General features: G+C 48.7%; 9 protein-coding genes across 9 annotated transcripts; 3 read left to right on the top strand and 6 right to left on the bottom strand.

Annotated features, from left to right (window-relative positions):
• Positions 1–4: 4 nt before the first annotated feature.
• On the bottom strand, positions 5–448 carry V1514DRAFT_274095 (uncharacterized protein; the record flags this gene model as incomplete). The annotated part of the gene is made up of 1 exon (XM_066924843.1): positions 5–448. A coding segment is annotated over one exon (444 nt), but the record flags the coding sequence as incomplete, so codon positions are not given.
• Positions 449–965: 517 nt separating this feature from the next.
• Positions 966–2,318, top strand: V1514DRAFT_323229 (uncharacterized protein). The gene is made up of 2 exons (XM_066926204.1): positions 966–1,101; positions 1,157–2,318. The coding sequence occupies exons 1-2, from the start codon at positions 971–973 to the stop codon at positions 2,196–2,198; spliced, it is 1,173 nt and encodes a 390-aa protein (XP_066786088.1). The 5' UTR covers positions 966–970; the 3' UTR covers positions 2,199–2,318.
• Positions 2,257–3,953, bottom strand: V1514DRAFT_317156 (amidase signature domain-containing protein; the record flags this gene model as incomplete). The annotated part of the gene is made up of 3 exons (XM_066925827.1): positions 2,257–3,506; positions 3,598–3,690; positions 3,743–3,953. The coding sequence occupies 3 exons, from the start codon at positions 3,951–3,953 to the stop codon at positions 2,257–2,259; spliced, it is 1,554 nt and encodes a 517-aa protein (XP_066786087.1).
• A 152-nt stretch (positions 3,954–4,105) lies between these two features.
• Positions 4,106–5,504, top strand: V1514DRAFT_323223 (uncharacterized protein). The gene is made up of 2 exons (XM_066926203.1): positions 4,106–4,144; positions 4,217–5,504. Exons 1-2 carry the CDS (start codon positions 4,134–4,136, stop codon positions 5,352–5,354), a joined length of 1,149 nt encoding a protein of 382 aa, XP_066786086.1. The 5' UTR covers positions 4,106–4,133; the 3' UTR covers positions 5,355–5,504.
• V1514DRAFT_323221 (uncharacterized protein) lies at positions 5,453–6,398 on the bottom strand. Its single transcript, XM_066926202.1, has 3 exons — positions 6,094–6,398; positions 5,741–5,998; positions 5,453–5,655 (listed from the first exon to the last, which is right to left on the bottom strand). Exons 1-3 carry the CDS (start codon positions 6,161–6,163, stop codon positions 5,546–5,548), a joined length of 438 nt encoding a protein of 145 aa, XP_066786085.1. The 5' UTR covers positions 6,164–6,398; the 3' UTR covers positions 5,453–5,545.
• A 64-nt stretch (positions 6,399–6,462) lies between these two features.
• V1514DRAFT_323219 (thiamine diphosphate-binding protein) lies at positions 6,463–8,453 on the bottom strand. The gene is made up of 3 exons (XM_066926201.1): positions 8,055–8,453; positions 6,729–7,686; positions 6,463–6,675 (listed from the first exon to the last, which is right to left on the bottom strand). The coding sequence occupies exons 1-3, from the start codon at positions 8,241–8,243 to the stop codon at positions 6,644–6,646; spliced, it is 1,179 nt and encodes a 392-aa protein (XP_066786084.1). The 5' UTR covers positions 8,244–8,453; the 3' UTR covers positions 6,463–6,643.
• A 94-nt stretch (positions 8,454–8,547) lies between these two features.
• Positions 8,548–10,825, bottom strand: V1514DRAFT_345554 (phosphofructokinase-domain-containing protein; the record flags this gene model as incomplete). Its single annotated transcript, XM_066929234.1, has 2 exons — positions 8,548–10,098; positions 10,163–10,825. 2 exons carry the CDS (start codon positions 10,823–10,825, stop codon positions 8,548–8,550), a joined length of 2,214 nt encoding a protein of 737 aa, XP_066786083.1.
• A 1,255-nt stretch (positions 10,826–12,080) lies between these two features.
• On the bottom strand, positions 12,081–13,323 carry V1514DRAFT_323213 (cytidine deaminase-like protein). The gene is made up of 4 exons (XM_066926200.1): positions 13,097–13,323; positions 12,868–12,972; positions 12,492–12,798; positions 12,081–12,421 (listed from the first exon to the last, which is right to left on the bottom strand). The coding sequence occupies exons 1-4, from the start codon at positions 13,139–13,141 to the stop codon at positions 12,240–12,242; spliced, it is 639 nt and encodes a 212-aa protein (XP_066786082.1). The 5' UTR covers positions 13,142–13,323; the 3' UTR covers positions 12,081–12,239.
• Positions 13,264–15,130, top strand: V1514DRAFT_323210 (mitochondrial carrier domain-containing protein). The gene is made up of 8 exons (XM_066926199.1): positions 13,264–13,631; positions 13,702–13,739; positions 13,810–13,930; positions 14,002–14,013; positions 14,072–14,211; positions 14,271–14,293; positions 14,341–14,487; positions 14,567–15,130. The coding sequence occupies exons 1-8, from the start codon at positions 13,526–13,528 to the stop codon at positions 14,913–14,915; spliced, it is 936 nt and encodes a 311-aa protein (XP_066786081.1). The 5' UTR covers positions 13,264–13,525; the 3' UTR covers positions 14,916–15,130.
• The last annotated feature ends 228 nt before the right edge of the window (positions 15,131–15,358 follow it).

Genomic DNA, 15,358 nt, shown 5'->3' with positions numbered 1-15,358 from the left:
GCGCTTATATAATACGGGACGGAGCCCGCGGCCGATAGTGGCCGTAATCGCCGTCGCTTTCGCTCGAGTACTCCTCGCCTGTGCCGCCGCTGTCACCCTTGCGCGCACCTGAGTTGGTGGCGGTGGTGGCGGTGGTGGCCTTGCCGATCCGGCGAAACCCTGACCCGCCAGATGACGACGACGACGGCGGCAGACCCTGACCTGCCAGTGTTGGCTGACCCACGGGCTGACCCACGGGCAGCTGGCGCATGCTCGCCTGCTCTTTCGTCGTCTTTGTCGTCGTTGTTGTTGTCGTGCGGTGCTGCATTTGCCGCAGCTCCACGTACCGCTTGCGGTGCTGGTGCTCGTAGCTGCCCATGTGCGTGTCGTACTCGTCCATGCGACTGTATCCCTTGTTGCACAGGTCGCAGTGGAATGCCCGCAGCGCCTGCCTGGCTGCCTCGGTCTGCACGTGTACATCATCCTCAGTCAGCCAACAACCACAACCACAACCACAACCACAATAATAAACTCACCCGTGGCGCCGGATTCGCGGTCGGCCGTGGTGTGCGTCTGCTTGCCTGCTTGGTCGTCAGTTCACGCGGTCATATGCCCGAAAACACACTTACCATGTCCTGCTGTGCGTTGTGTTTGGTTCATCACAATTTTGCAAATTGAGATATAAAAAATTGTGCCGGTAGGGTAACCTCCCATGCATTCAGGCACGTGATCCGACTTGTTGTCATGACGTCGAGCATTATTTTCACTACTACTCTTCTCAACTAGCTCCCTTGAATGGACCATGTCTTATTCCTGTATATCAATAGTGCTTTAGCTTTAGTTGACTGGTTCTGTATTCAGGAATTAATTGCAAAGCAAACAACTTGACGTGTTACGCCCGCCGTCTTGACCAAATGCAAGCGGCGGTCACGTGACCATTTGCTGCTTTGTATTAAATTTGAAATCGAACCCAATCCAACAAAGATCAACCATGTTGCCAATTCGCGTCTGGCCATTGCCTCGGCGACCCGGTGCTGGCCATGCAGGCCTTCGACGCTTGTTTTCGGCTCAGTCAAAGGCAATCGTGTATGAAACCTATGGCCGTCCGCTCGACGTGCTAAAGTACGCAAAATCCGTTTCCCATCCGCAACCGATCCGATTGCTGACCATTTCGCAGGATCCATTCTTTCCCGTTGCCAGATCTCGGCCCGGCTGACATCTTGGTCAAGTTTTTAGCCTCGCCCATCAATCCGGCTGACATCAACCAGGTCGAGGGCGTGTACCCTTTAAAGCCGCGGTTCCGCACCACCGAAATCTCCTCCGCCACGCCGCTGGCCCTGGCCGGCAACGAAGGCGTGGTCGAGATTGTCGACGTTGGCCCGCAATCGCGACTCCATCACGCGTTCAACCCCGGTGACAGGGCAATCATGCGCCACACGTTGTTTGGCACCTGGCGCTCGTTCGCGGTCGCCGCCGCGCAAGACCTCACGCGCCTGCCGTTCACGACAGCGCAAATCTCGTCCGTGCAGGCCGCCACGGCGTCCGTCAACCCGACCACGGCCCTCAACATGCTGACCGATTTCGTGGACCTGCAACCGGGCGACTGGTTCATCCAGACCGGCGCCAACTCCGGCGTCGGCAGGGCCGCCATCCAGATCGCCGCCTTGCGTGGCATCAATTCGATCAACGTTGTCCGTGACCGCGACGACATTGATAATCTCAAGCAAGACTTGTCCAGCCTGGGCGCGACCCATGTCGTCACCGACAAAGAAATTGCCGACAAGGGATTCAGGGCCACGATCAAGTCCTGGGTCGCGACCGCCGGCGGCAAGCAAATCAAGCTCGGGTTGTCGTGCACCGGTGGTGATTCAACCACAAACATTGCCAGGCAGTTATCTGCCGGTGGTCACTTGGTCTCATACGGCGGCATGGCTCGCAAGCCCGTGACCGTACCCGTCAGCTTGCTTATCTTTAAAGACATTCATTTGCATGGATACTGGTTGTCCCGGTGGTCTGATGCTCACCCGGACGAAAAAGAAACGGTCGTGAACCAAATTTTTGATTGGATCAACCAGGGCAAGCTAAAGCACGTGCCAGTAAACACGTGGTCGTGGACCGATGACTTGTCCGACGACGAAAGATTGCAAGTTTTCAAGCACGCGGTCAAGACTTATATCGACGGCGCCCATGGCGTCAAGCAGGTCTTGGTCCAAACCTGACTTTTTTTTCATGATTCATTTTTTTTTTTTGCATTTAATTTTACTTTATATACAGTTTCTAATGCTGCTTGTTGGTCAAGCTCATTTGCTCGATTTCCTGTGCCAGCTCTAATACCCGGTAATCATCTCCGTATTGACCCATGACTTGAATGCCCACCACGTCCGTGTTGGCGCCACCGTCCGGTTGTTGTGGCCGGAATGGCACGCTGACTGCCGGCACGCCAGCCAACGACGCAGGCACGGTCAGGACGTCATTCACGTACGAATCCAACGGCGACCGGCCTGGTTTGGTCACGTCCGCCAGTAGCGGAGCCAGGCCGGTACTGCACGGCGTGACCAAAAAATCAACCTTGCCATGATCGTCAATATCATCATTGTGCGGACTGGTCACTGGGTTTGGCATGGCAAACACGCGGTCAAACTCGAGCTGGATCAAGCGTCGCACTTTTTGTGCCTGAATGTAATGATTATCAAACCCGGCCGACGACAAGTTGTAATTGCCCAGCAATATGCGCCGGCGAACTTCGGCACCGAATCCGGCCGCCCTCGTGGGCCCGAATAACACGCCGCCGTCGGCAACCTCATGCTCATGCCTGAACCCATACCGCACGCCGTCGTATCGGGCCAGGTTCGACGACGCCTCGGCGGGCGCGATAATATAATAGGCCGGCAACGCGTGCTTGATCGCCGGCATGGTGACGTAAACCAGTTCATGCCCGTGCTCGCGCAGGCCGTGCAGGACTTGCCTCCAGCCTTGCATGACCACCGGTGACAACGTGTCGACCACAAATTCGGCCGCGATCCCTATCCGAAACTTGCGTTTCCGCTCGTGCTTACTGGTCAACAACTTGCGCAATTTATCTGACACGGACGTCGGATCTCGCTTGTCATGACCGCATGAAATGATTTCAAACACGTGCCGTGCCGCGGTCACGGTCCGGCTCAACACGCCGACCGTGTCCAAACTTTGCGCGAACGGCACAACCCCCCACCGCGATACAACCCCGTACGACGGCTTAAACCCAACCACGCCGCAATACGCGGCAGGCAGCCTGACCGACCCGCCCGTGTCCGTGCCCAAACTGGCAAAGCACATGCCCGCTGCCACTGCGGCCGCACTGCCGCCAGATGATCCGCCTGTGGACCGGGGTTCCGTGTCGACGTATAACGGATTCTTGGGCGGCCCGTAAATCGAATAAACATTATCCGTCCCCATGGCAAATTCGTCCATGTTGGCCTTGCCAACACTCACGGCGCCAGCCTGATTTAGCAATTCGACCACGGCCGCGTCAAACGGGCTTTGATAATCTATCTCACTTGGTTAACATTAAAACAAACCAAAAAGAACCCCCAGCGGTCTAATCTATTTTGTATGTAATAACCACATCCTGTTCCCTACCTCTTAACATGCGTGACGCGCAAGTCGTCGTACCATCTGTCGTGCAAAAATTGTCTTTGAACGCAACCAACCGGCCTCTAATGTCATGATTTCCTGCCAGCGTTAAAACCCAGCCACTAAAAAAATCAACATGACGTTCACTTACCACTCGTACTGACATTGTCATTGCCATTGCCGTGTGCTAACGCGGACTTGACGTCTGCCATAACCTGGTCCGCCGGCCGCACCGCCGTTAGCGCGTTCACGCGCGCATTCAAGCGAGAAATATTTCGCAAGCATGTCCTTGCCTGGTTCAGAATCGCACTCGAGTGCGCCGTCATTCCGTGCAAATGACCGGCCGCAGGCATGCAAATCATGATCCTCGTCCCGGGTTTTCGGTTTTTGGCACCAGCAAAGCCTGGCTTAGTCAGCTGATCAGCCACTGCGCCACAACGCTTTGCAGCTTGCGCCACATTTACCAAAATCAAAAATATAAAAATATACAAAATTGTTATTAATTTGTAATCCATCCCATATTTGCCCACACTTCCAACAACATGGCACCAAAGTGAGTTGCTTATTTTTTTTTTTTTTTTGGTAACTGGAATAAAACTATGCTAACAAATCATTTGGCTAACAGAGCAGACATCAACAAGTCATCATGGGAGGACACGGACGTGCCCGCCGTGTGCGACAACTGCCTGGGCCCGAACCCGTATGTGCGCATGACCAGGGAACGGCATGGCGAAGAATGCAAGCTTTGCACGAGGCCGTTTACTGTTTTCAGATGGCTGCCTGAAAAATCGTCGTCAGCTGGGGGTAGGTACAAGAAAACGGCCGTGTGCCAAACCTGCGCCCGGCAGAAAAACTGCTGCCAGAGCTGCATGATGGATCTCTCGTTCGGCTTGCCCGTGGCCATTCGTGATGCGGCGTTGAAAATGGTCGGTGCTGCCGGTGCTGGGTCGTCGACCGCGTTGACCACGGTCGAACCGCAGAACGTGATTTCAAAACAATTCGTGGCTCAAAATATTGAGGAACGGTTACGACTCGACGGCAACGGCGATGTCGAACTGTATGACGTGCAGTCACACGCTGAAGACGCTGGCAAGGCCTTGCTGCGCAAGCTGGCACAGTCAGAAGCATACCACAAGCCAAGCAACGTGGCCCAGTTCGCTGGCGGCACCACGTTTGGCAGTCGCGGCGGTAACTCCAGAACGAGCCACTCATTCGCCAGCCGCCACGGTGGCGTGACAAAGCCGAACGAGAAAATCAATTCCAAAATTACCGAATTATCTAAACCGTTAACCACGCCGAATGATAAATCAATCTCGTCATTGTTCATCTCCGGCGTGACAGACGACCTTGCCGAATACGTGATTCGAAATTTTTTCACAAACCTGGCACCTTTAAAATCCGTCGTGTGCTCGCATCGGTCCAAATGTGCCATGATTAACTTTGCCAGCCGGGACGGGGCCGAGGTGGCGGCCCGAGCCACCGGCACGGCGATCGTGTTGGACGGGCACCCGTTGCGGGTCACATGGGCCCGGCCACGACCGATCGGAGATTTTGCTCATAACGAGCAAAATTTAAAACAGGCAAGAGCTGATCGCAGGCGCATGGTGCAAGAGGCAAGGGACGCGCTCAGGCGGGAAACAAAAGTCCAAGGCGTTTCGGCGCCTGATGGCACGGCGCAACAGTTGGACGAATTCATGCCAAAACTTCCGCCAGGACAGGTATCGGTTACATACGCCAGTCAAAGACCGGATTATGATGGCTAAGTCCGGGATTCGTTTTTTTTTTCTTAGTTTTGCACGTTTGGGTATCAATTTTTTTTTCTTTTTTTTTTTTTTTTCGTTTGTTCTGGTGGGGCCGGTCATTGCATTTGAATTTGTATATATATAAAAAATAATATATAATTTATAACATGATGTATTTACAACAACAACAAGCAACAAACAACTGAATAGTTTCATGCCACGGTTGGCTTTTGAAATTTTTTACTCGTGCCCGCAAGGTTGGACTTTGCGCCTTTGATTGTTTCATTATCTCCAAGTTCAGTTTGTTCATGAATTCTCAGTTCTAAAAAAAATAATTAGTTATAAACCCGTGATTTTTAAAAAAAATAATAAAATAAAAAAAAAAAAAAGTAATTTAAATAACGCACTGTAAACTGGTTTTTCATCATTCTTGTCCGTCGTCAGTGATTGCGACGACGGTGGTGATTGCGAACTTGTGATTGCCGGTGACGGTTCAGACACGCCTTGCACAACGTTACTTCGTAACACTAACCCGACACCGATCGCATGATTAATTTTTTCATCAATAATTTCCAATTGTTCAACCGTGTTGGACAACAACGTGCGATCGTGCTCGTACTGGTTCCTGATTTGGTTTCGGGATGCGGTTAAGAGCCTGACATCAGCTTTTTTTTTTTTTTTTTTTTTTGCAAAAATGTAATTAGCCATTTTGTAATCAAGCACTAGCAATCCGTGCTATTTTTGAGAATAAACAACTTACTGTCAAACGTAATCTTGGTCGCACGAAGTAATGTTCGATAAGACGATAAAACTGCATCTCGACGTGACATTTTATTTTATTTTTATTTTTTTTTTACCCTTCTCTATTTTCTTTCAAAATTAATTCTTCAGTTTCTTTTTTTTTTTTTTATGGGCCCTTTTGCAAATCCTTAGCTTTCTTTGTTCGGTCACCAGGCCTTGGCTTGCCTTCTTTATCCGTTGTACATCTATTTATTATTATTGCCTGTCGGGAAAGTTATTTCAAGTTGAATTTAAAGTTTTTGCCCCTTTTTTTTTACATTTCATGTTTGTAAATATTGTACGCATGATTCACACTGATCAAAAACAAGGAACTGGTGTTTGTGTTAAATTTCATGCAGCAGTTTATTATTCAATTTTATTAAAATCTATTTTATTTGCTGACGTATTACATCACCCAAGTGAGAAAATCTAATTTAAAAAAATCCCTGCTTGAGTAGTCTATAATAATGTTTTTTTGCTTTATTTTTTCTTTTCCTGTCATCTGCAAAAACAAAACAAAATTGTCTTTTCTAATAAGGGAGGTACAAGGTTCTCTTGACGGCTATATTCCATGAGTTAGCAATTTTAAAAAAAAAAAAAAAAAATAAGCCATACCTTTAACAATCGTGTCCTCAGTTGGGAACGCAAGGTTTTCAAGTTGGACCGCATACGGAGTCGGCACTTCAGCACCGGTAACACGTTCAACCGGGGCATCCAAATAATCAAACGCTTCCGATTCCATAACCTGGGCAGCAATTTCGGAACCAAACCCAAACGCCGGGTATCCGGAATCGACCGCAACCACGCGGTTCGTCTTCTTGATCGACTTGACAATCGCCGGCACGTCCAACGGCTTGATCGTGCGAACGTTCAACACCTCGACCGAAATGTTTTCCTTGGCCAAGATCTCGGCAGCTTTCAAGCAAAACTCAACGTTTCGCGAATGCGACACCAAAGTAACGTCGGTTCCGGCCCGCTCAATCTTGGCCTTGCCCAACGGGATCACGAAATCGGGTGATTGCGCCTCTTCCGACAGCTCGAACGTTTCACCGTACAAGATTTCGTTCTCCAAAAAAATGGTCACGTTCGGATCCCTGATCGAAGCCTTGAGCAATCCTCGCGCGTCCTCGGCCGAGTAAGGTGACACGACTTTCAAACCTGGAATGGCACCGTACCAGGCCGAGTAATCCTGAGAATGCTGGGCACCGACACCGGCTGCCGCACCGTTGGGACCTCGAAACGTGACGTTACACGGCTGCGTGCCGCCGGACATGTACAGCGTCTTTGCTCCGGAGTTGATGATTTGATCGATGGCCTGCATCGCAAAGTTAAACGTCATGAACTCACAGATCGGTTTCAAGCCCGCCAGCGCGGCGCCAACACATATTCCCGTAAAGCCAGCCTCGGTGATTGGCGTATCAATCACCCGCCTGTCGCCAAACTTGTCCAGCAATCCACGGGACACCTTGTACGCGCCATTGTACTGGGCAACTTCCTCGCCCATCAGGAAAACAGCGTCGTCCCGTTCCATCTCTTCAGCCATGGCGGAATTCAGCGCGTCACGAACAGTGATCTTGGACGAATGTTAGTTACAGCCAATATAGACCCCAAAACAAAACAAAAAAAAAAAAAAAAAGTCTGGAGGTATGATCAAGGAGGCTTGTCTGTGCGCGGAAGTTCATACTCCATCAGGAAGACTCATTGTGGCACAACTGTTCGTTCAAGTTCACAAAATGATAATTGTGAAATGCCAAAAACAAAAATAAGCACGGATATGATTTACCAAGTCAATTGCACGTTCCTCACCGTGGCGGAGACCTGCAATCATAAAAATTTGATCCCTTCGGACTTGGCCACCCTGCGACAAACACAAACCCCAAGACGATAATTTTTTTTTTCCTTTTCAAAACAAAAAAAACATTGCTAGATAGATATTCATACCTGAACAGGTCCACCATTAGACGAAGCAGCACGCTTTCCAACATCAACCATGCGCATGGCGGCCTGCTTGCCGACCAGCGGGAGAGAAGGCTTGTTAAGAAGCAGCCGCGAATTAGGACCTGCAGCCACGACCGAAGTCGAAAACGAGCGCTTCACCAGGAGGCGCCTTGCAGCGGCAATCGAAGCCATTTTGTGGTATTAAACGGGGAGTGGAGAGGGTTAATGGGAAAATCAAAAGTAGACCACGGGAAGAACAAGGTGGGGAAGAGAAGATTTGGTTACGAAAACCGGCCGGGAACAGAAGTGCGCGCGGGACGCAAAAAACTCGACGCCGCCAATCGCCGTATCAGGGCACAGAACGGGCCCGGGTTAGGGCGCCCAACAACATCAACATCTACAACGACAAGACAAAATAATAGTTATAAATTACAAATAAACAGAATCGAAATGGACAATCAAAAACAATCAATCAACTCGTAGATGATCGTGCCGGTCAATGCTGTCGCGGCCTGCCCGATAACATCTCCGACACTTTCTGGATCTCGGTCCAAAACACGCCTCGCGGCCGGCGGTTCTCAACCTCGGTTTCGTGATCGTACAAGAACTTGGCCGGCGTGAACACGATCTTGGCTCCGGAAATGCCAATCACGGTGGCAGATTTTTGGTCGCTGCCTCGCGTCTCGCGTCCGTCGTCCTGGTGCTGCTCAATAAACTGCATGCACTTGACAGCCAGCCTGGTGGCCCGCAAGCGGTCCATCGGCGACGGAATCCCGCCTTGCTGCACATGACCGGGGTTGGCCGTGCGGGCGTCGAACCGGTCCTGGGCTTCCTCCCGGATAATGTCGGCAATCAAATTCGTCGTGAAAATCTTGGACGCCTTCTCGTTGCGCAAAATGAGCTTGCCGGCCCGGTTCTGGCCCTGATCCTCGGCATACGAATTCCGCAGGTGCTCGATATCGGTCTCCAATAACCGCAAGTTCACGCCTTCCTCGGGCGTGTACACTGCCAGTGCTCCCACCATCAAGCCCGCGCAGGTGGCAATGTAACCAGACTTGCCGCCTTGCACTTCCACCACAAACACGCGACGCCTGGTCGCGCTAGCTGATTGCTTGATCGCGTCGCAGTAGTCCACCAGCGCGTTCAGGCACGTGTCGCTGCCCAAGCTGTATTCCGTGCCCGGCACGTTGTTCGAGATCGTGGCCGGCAGGCACACGATCGGGATCCGAAACGCCGGATAGTTTACGCGAGCCTGTTCGAGCATGTACAATGACAAGAATGCTTCAAACCCGCCCACAATCATGAGACCATCAAATGCGTATTTCTGAAAGTAGTAAGCAACCATGCCGATGTCAACGTCAGGCAGGTTCCGGTTCGTGCCGATCTCGGACCCGCCCCTGATGATCCAGTTCTCAACGTCAAGCCAATGCAGTTCCCGCACGGAGTCGTGCCTGGCCAGGCCAGTGAAGCCGTTATGGATCGCGTACGGCGTGTGCCCGCGGGCCAAGCAATAGCAAGCTGCTGCTCGCGTGGCCGCGTTCATGCCTCCGGCTGGCGCACCAATGTTGACAATGGCAATCTTCAGTCGCTTGTTGACCGGCACCTTGCGGGTTTCGTCGTCCACGATGGTTGTGAACTTGAATGCTTCGAGGTACTCGGCAAATTCAGCATCCCGCAGTGACATGGCCCGATCAAAGTCCTTGTTCTTGATCGCGGTTGCCACCTCTTTGGTCAGCGCGACTGACTCCACCAGCGGCTTGCGTGAGATTTTGTTTTCGTTGATGCCAATCATGGGTGAAGGAGTGCTGGGAGTGGATGACAGCACAGCATCCACGGCATCCACACCTTGCATGGTGGAAATTAACCTATCGACCGCCACGGCTGCGCCACCTCGCTGAACGTGACCTAACGTGGTGATGCGAGTATCTAATCCAAGCTTGTCAACCAACAAGTTCTTCACATCGTCGGCCGAAATCGGATTCAATTGATTGTCAATAGCACCTTCCGCCACAATCACAATCGTCTTTCTCTTTCCCTTTTTGCGGTGCTGTAAAATAAACCTCGTTAGTTTTTTCATCTACTTCCCCCCTGGACTAAATATTCATACGTACGGCATCGACAATGGCACACATTTCATCGCCCCATTTCTCCGCATCTGGAGGCTGCTCGGGAATAAACACAAAATCAGCTCCGGTGGCAATGCCGGCCATCAAGGCCAGCCAACCGCAGTGACGTCCCATAACTTCAATCACGAACGCTCGCGAGTGCGAAAATGCGGTGGCATCGATAAAATCAACAGACTGACAAATTCTCGACAAGGAAGAATAAGCACCAATGGTTGAATCCGTGGACGCCATGTCGTTGTCAATCGAACCAACCAGCCCAACAATTGTCAGGTGTTCGTAGCCCTTAACCTGGTCCGCCGTGAGTTCGGCAGTGTCGACAAGTTCCTTGAGCAGGTCTGGCCATTCGTGCCTGAACAGGTCCGCGCCGGTTAAAGATCCGTCACCGCCGCACACAATGAGAGCGTCAATGCCATTAATGATGAGATTCTTGGCTGCCTTGAGCCTGCCCCAGCGCTCGCGGAATGCCGCGCATCTGGCCGTGCCGATCAGCGTGCCGCCTTCTGATAACCACCCGCGAACGTCTTCCCAAAACATTTGCTTAATCATGGTGCCTCCTTGCACGAGACCTTCGTAGCCTTCGTAAATAGCAAACGCGTCGCAGCCCTTGTTGATGGCAGATCGCACGACCGCACGCACAGCGCCGTTCATGCCTGGAGCGTCACCGCCAGACGTCATGATTCCGATACGCTTCTTGCGAGCATTAGCAGTCTCACCGTCAGATGAAGAAGAAAACGTAGCCGCGGTCGTTGTTGTTACTGGAGCAGGACTGGAAATGCCAGACGGTGCGTGTGATGGGTGCAATTGCGTGGCCGGAGCCTTCGAACCAAACGGATTTTTCTTTGACGTGAACCCAATCAACGTGCCCAATGGATCGTGAGTATAAAGTTCAACAGGTGAAGCATCGGAGGGCAATGCCTGGTACAAAACCTTGTGGCGGAGCAAGAGCTGAATGATTGAATCCAGGTACGGCGTATACAGCACCAACGCCGGGCTGCCGCCCCGCCAATCCAGGGCCTTGGTCTCGTTCGTAATGACGGGTGAAGTAGCAGATGGAATCAACCTGAGCTTGTATGTGACCCGCTCGCCCTCTTCAGGCCTGAGCCCGGCGGAATGCAGCCAGGATTCCCTGATTGATTGATAGCAATGATCAGTGTGATCAACCAAGGACTGCGTGCCACGTTGAAACACGAGCAACTCACGAAACCCAAGATCAAGATAAAACTTCAAAGCCTTGTCAAAATCAGCCTCGTTAGTCGCGATCAATGACTGGAACGATACGCCGTGCACGAGTGATAACGTATCGATGGCTGGCAAATCTGCCGACGTTGCCGGTGATGACTTGTCACCGGACGCTGTCGTGCCCGACAAACCGTCAGCTGCCGGCAAAATGTAAGGCGAAGCCATGATGCAAGACGCAAAGCAAAAACCAACAGGGATTTTTTTTTTTTTTTGTTGCAAGCTCCTTTGACTAGGAATTTGTGAATATTTTATATAAGAACTGGCTTCGGCGCGGTAGCGCTAATCTTAAAAAAATTTGGCCGAAAGTTTTTTAGGGGGGTGCGTAAATATAGTGTGTATACTGTAGCACGATAAAACAAATGCAAACTTGTAGAATAAAGCAGGAAAGTAATAGTATCGTAATTTGTAAATGTCGAGGAAAAATGAACGAATGAATGAATGTTGACGATGTCAATACCAAATAGTTTGGCCAGAATGTTAATCTTCTTGGTTGGATATCACAGTGTGGTTCTATCACATCTATATGCCCCGGCCACTTTCTGTTCAATGCTCATTGGCCAACTGGATTCCAGCTAAGCCGTACTTTTACTGTTGCTTTGTTTATTCTTGCCTTCTGTTCTTGAATACGTGTTCACGTCATGCATGGTGTGCATCCATAGACCATGTTTAGTAAATGACAAATTTATTTTATAAATACAACAGGCATTGTTATTATTTTTTTATCCGTCCGAACGCCGTATACCCATACATGTGAATAATTAAGACCAAAAAAAAAAAAGTTGTCGTTTATATGCATAATCTTAAACCATTCGTTCTCTTTTTTTCAACTTGGTTCTTCATCACTACTTTGAGAACTGGCAAGCGATTCTTGGCTTTTGGTCAGTTTCTGTAAAAACTCCGGAGCATAGAGTTTTTCAATTTCATGCTGCGACACATATCTTTCAACATCTAACGGCAAAAAATCCGTTTTTAATTCCCTGCTTTTTTTAGTTTTCGGAGTCGGTGCTAAAAAAAAAATTGTCCTGTCAGGAATGACGGTAAAAAGATTTCATGCCAAATTAAATCTTGCTCTTACCCTTATCGTTCTCTTGCAGATAGAACCTCCGAAGCAACATGATTGCTTCCTCCCTGTAAAAACCTGGATATGCCGGGTACGGTCTCTCGACCCCGGAATCAGAATTCACTCGCAAAACACTGCCGCAACCTCCGAACCGGTCGTTCGCGCAACCAAAATACACGGCCCGGATCTGCAACTGTCGTAATGCGGATGCGCACATGACGCATGGTTCAACCGTCACGTACAAATCAGTTTCCTTGAAAACACTGGCCGGATAAAATTGTAAAATATGTTCAATTCCAAGAAATTCGGCATGACGAGTTCCCTGAATTAAATATTATTAATTTTTCCATTTAAACCGCAACGCTGGGTCGTCATTATCGCCATTACTTACGCACAAGGACCGGTTCGTATCGTTCATGCCCTCAGCAAGAATTTTGCCATTGTGCACGTAAACACATCCTACCGGCACCTCATCCGAGTCAAACGCTCGGTTTGCCTAAAAAAAAAGATCAGCATATTGCCGCTCACGAAGATCAGAATTTTTCTCAGATTCGCCGTCATGCATTGGCATCGATTTTCATTTTTATTTTTTTTTTATTTTTTTTTTTTTTTTGCCTTACCATCACTAATGCACGTTTCATAAACTCATGGTGCACGCTACTCATGATTCAATATGATGTTCGCTGGCTTAACCAAATTGGATATAATTTGTTGATAATTTTTTTTTTTTTGCTATTTCCCCGAGGGTTTGTTCCCTTTATCCATCTCATCGGGGGAGTCGAAGCCGAAAAAGGAAAATAGAAAAAAGTCAAAAAGAACCAAAAACCGTCAATCAATTGTTAATTACCAACCGTGAACCGACGAAAAAAAAAAAAAAAAAAAGTTTAAACTTTTAAAATTACTTCTCGATAATCAGCAAAAACTCGGGTTTCTATCAATATCAAGATTGTGGAATTGTGAGCTTACAGAAAACCTTTTGTAATTTTTTTTCTTTATTTCCTTTCTTTCTCTTCTTTTTTTTGAAGTTCACATTCTTGTCACATATTAAAATGGAAGAATCTGAACCGCAATTGATCGAAGCCGTTGAGAGAAATGAGTTAGACAGTTCATTAAGAGTATTAAAAGACATCACGGCCGGAACTTGTGGTGGTATTGGTAAGCTGGGGGTGGTTTGTTCATGTCGTGACCTCATTTATGCTGACATTTTTTTTTTCTCTTTGTTTAGCCCAGGTCCTGGTCGGCCAGCCTTTCGACACTGCCAAGGTATGAGATTTTCTATAAACAAATGGTAAATATCGAAATTTGGTTTGCCTAATTTCTTTTTTTGCTGTAGGTCAGACTGCAGAGTGCAGCACCAGGAACATATAGTGGTGCTCTTGATGTCGCCAAGAAGCTTATCGCTAACGAAGGTCCATTGGCATTTTATAAAGGAACATTGACTCCGCTCGTTGGAGGTATGAAATATTTTTTTTGCTCACAATGACATATTTTTCCGTGTTGAAAGCTAACAATTGCCAATTTTCAGTTGGTGCATGTGGTATGTTGAAGAATCGCGTATGATTGGCAATTTGCATGAATTAACAAACATGCAAAAGTTTCCATGCAGTTTGGAGTTTTTGAGGGTACAAAGAGATATTTTGCTCGGCAGAACAAGAAGAATGGGCTGGCCCCGGACCTCTCCTACGGACAATTCTACTTGGCTGGTAGTATTGCCGGAATTGCTAATACTTTATTGGTTAGTTTGTTGTTTTAGTTTTTTAACTTGTCCATGACCGAATTTGCTAACTGAGTTAGGCAACCCCAATTGAACACGTTCGGTGCGTATAATTCATGCCCACCGAAAGCGCAGGCTAATATTTAATAGTATCCGACTGCAAACACAAACTTCGACCACTCCTCCCCAATTCAAGGGACCGGTTGATGTCATTAAACAACTAACAAAACATAACGGGATTGCCGGCGTGTTTAGAGGTTTCACTCCTACTTTAATTAGAGAAGCTCATGGTCTTGGGTAAGTCCGCACAAATGCTGTTTGCCCAACGATATTATGAATCATGTAAGCTAATTCAAATGTTTTCTCACCTCCGCAGCATATACTTTCTTGCATACGAATACCTTGTTAAGAGGGACGCAAAGGCCAACTCGATAACCAGGACTGAGATTCCCGGATGGCGGCTTTGCATCTACGGTGGGGGTGCAGGATACGCCATGTGGTTGACGTCGTACCCTATTGATGTGGTCAAGTCAAGAATGCAGACCGACGCGATTGATCGCGCCGGTCGAACGTTTGCAAACACGATCGATTGCACAAAGCAAACGTTTAGATCATTTGGTATCAAGGGATTTTTCAGAGGTTTTGTGCCCACCATGCTTCGTGCTGCTCCAGTGAACGCGTCAACGTTCTACGCGTTCGAGTTGGCCATGCGCGCGATGGGTTAATTAATTGTCCGTGAACATATATTACATAGACCAGATTTTTTTTATTTTTTTAGACATTAAAAATAAAAAAACAATCAAATACAAAGACAACCCAAAAAAAAAAAAAAATTGCTGACAACGATTTACTCCAATCCAAATGTGTGTTTCTTAAATAGCCAATGCGGCCTTATCAAAAATCAGCAACCGACGACCGCACCATTTCAAACTCTTTTGCCTTTTTTTCAAGTTCTTTTCGTTTGTCCTTTTCAGTTGCCTGTGCTGGTTTAACCTTATGATCATGCGTAAAATGTTCAGACGCAATCTGTTCGACTAATTTTTTGCGTGCCAATACGTGCTCACTCGAACCAACATCCACGCCGTTGGCAACCGCGGCGTCGTCTAACTCCTTCAACTGCCTGCGAGCCTGTTGCGTGACGTGCTGGTCATCCCATGAATTTGCAATC

The sequence above is a fragment of the Lipomyces japonicus genome (genome assembly GCF_038497905.1).
Source record: "Lipomyces japonicus strain CBS 7319 unplaced genomic scaffold V1514scaffold_1, whole genome shotgun sequence".
In the NCBI taxonomy this organism is placed as follows: Eukaryota; Fungi; Ascomycota; class Lipomycetes; order Lipomycetales; family Lipomycetaceae; genus Lipomyces; species Lipomyces japonicus.
Note: the sequence above shows the minus strand (reverse complement) of the source record. Positions and strands in the feature narration are given on the sequence as shown.

Coding starts and splice junctions, on each gene's coding strand:
- V1514DRAFT_323229 (XM_066926204.1), top strand. CDS start 971: ATGTTGCCAATTCGCGTCTGGCCATTGCCTCGGCGACCCGGTGCTGGC. Junction 1,102..1,156: donor CGTCCGCTCGACGTGCTAAA/GTACGCAAAATC, acceptor ACCATTTCGCAG/GATCCATTCTTTCCCGTTGC.
- V1514DRAFT_323221 (XM_066926202.1), bottom strand. CDS start 6,163: ATGTCACGTCGAGATGCAGTTTTATCGTCTTATCGAACATTACTTCGT. Junction 5,999..6,093: donor GACCAAGATTACGTTTGACA/GTAAGTTGTTTA, acceptor AAAAAAAAAAAG/CTGATGTCAGGCTCTTAACC. Junction 5,656..5,740: donor TGATGAAAAACCAGTTTACA/GTGCGTTATTTA, acceptor TATTTTTTTTAG/AACTGAGAATTCATGAACAA.
- V1514DRAFT_323219 (XM_066926201.1), bottom strand. CDS start 8,243: ATGGCTTCGATTGCCGCTGCAAGGCGCCTCCTGGTGAAGCGCTCGTTT. Junction 7,687..8,054: donor CTAATGGTGGACCTGTTCAG/GTATGAATATCT, acceptor CATTCGTCCAAG/ATCACTGTTCGTGACGCGCT. Junction 6,676..6,728: donor TGAGGACACGATTGTTAAAG/GTATGGCTTATT, acceptor CATGGAATATAG/CCGTCAAGAGAACCTTGTAC.
- V1514DRAFT_323213 (XM_066926200.1), bottom strand. CDS start 13,141: ATGAGTAGCGTGCACCATGAGTTTATGAAACGTGCATTAGTGATG. Junction 12,799..12,867: donor ATACGAACCGGTCCTTGTGC/GTAAGTAATGGC, acceptor TATTTAATTCAG/GGAACTCGTCATGCCGAATT. Junction 12,422..12,491: donor TCTGCAAGAGAACGATAAGG/GTAAGAGCAAGA, acceptor TTTTTTTTTTAG/CACCGACTCCGAAAACTAAA.
- V1514DRAFT_323210 (XM_066926199.1), top strand. CDS start 13,526: ATGGAAGAATCTGAACCGCAATTGATCGAAGCCGTTGAGAGAAATGAG. Junction 13,740..13,809: donor AGCCTTTCGACACTGCCAAG/GTATGAGATTTT, acceptor TTTTTGCTGTAG/GTCAGACTGCAGAGTGCAGC. Junction 14,212..14,270: donor GAATTGCTAATACTTTATTG/GTTAGTTTGTTG, acceptor TAACTGAGTTAG/GCAACCCCAATTGAACACGT.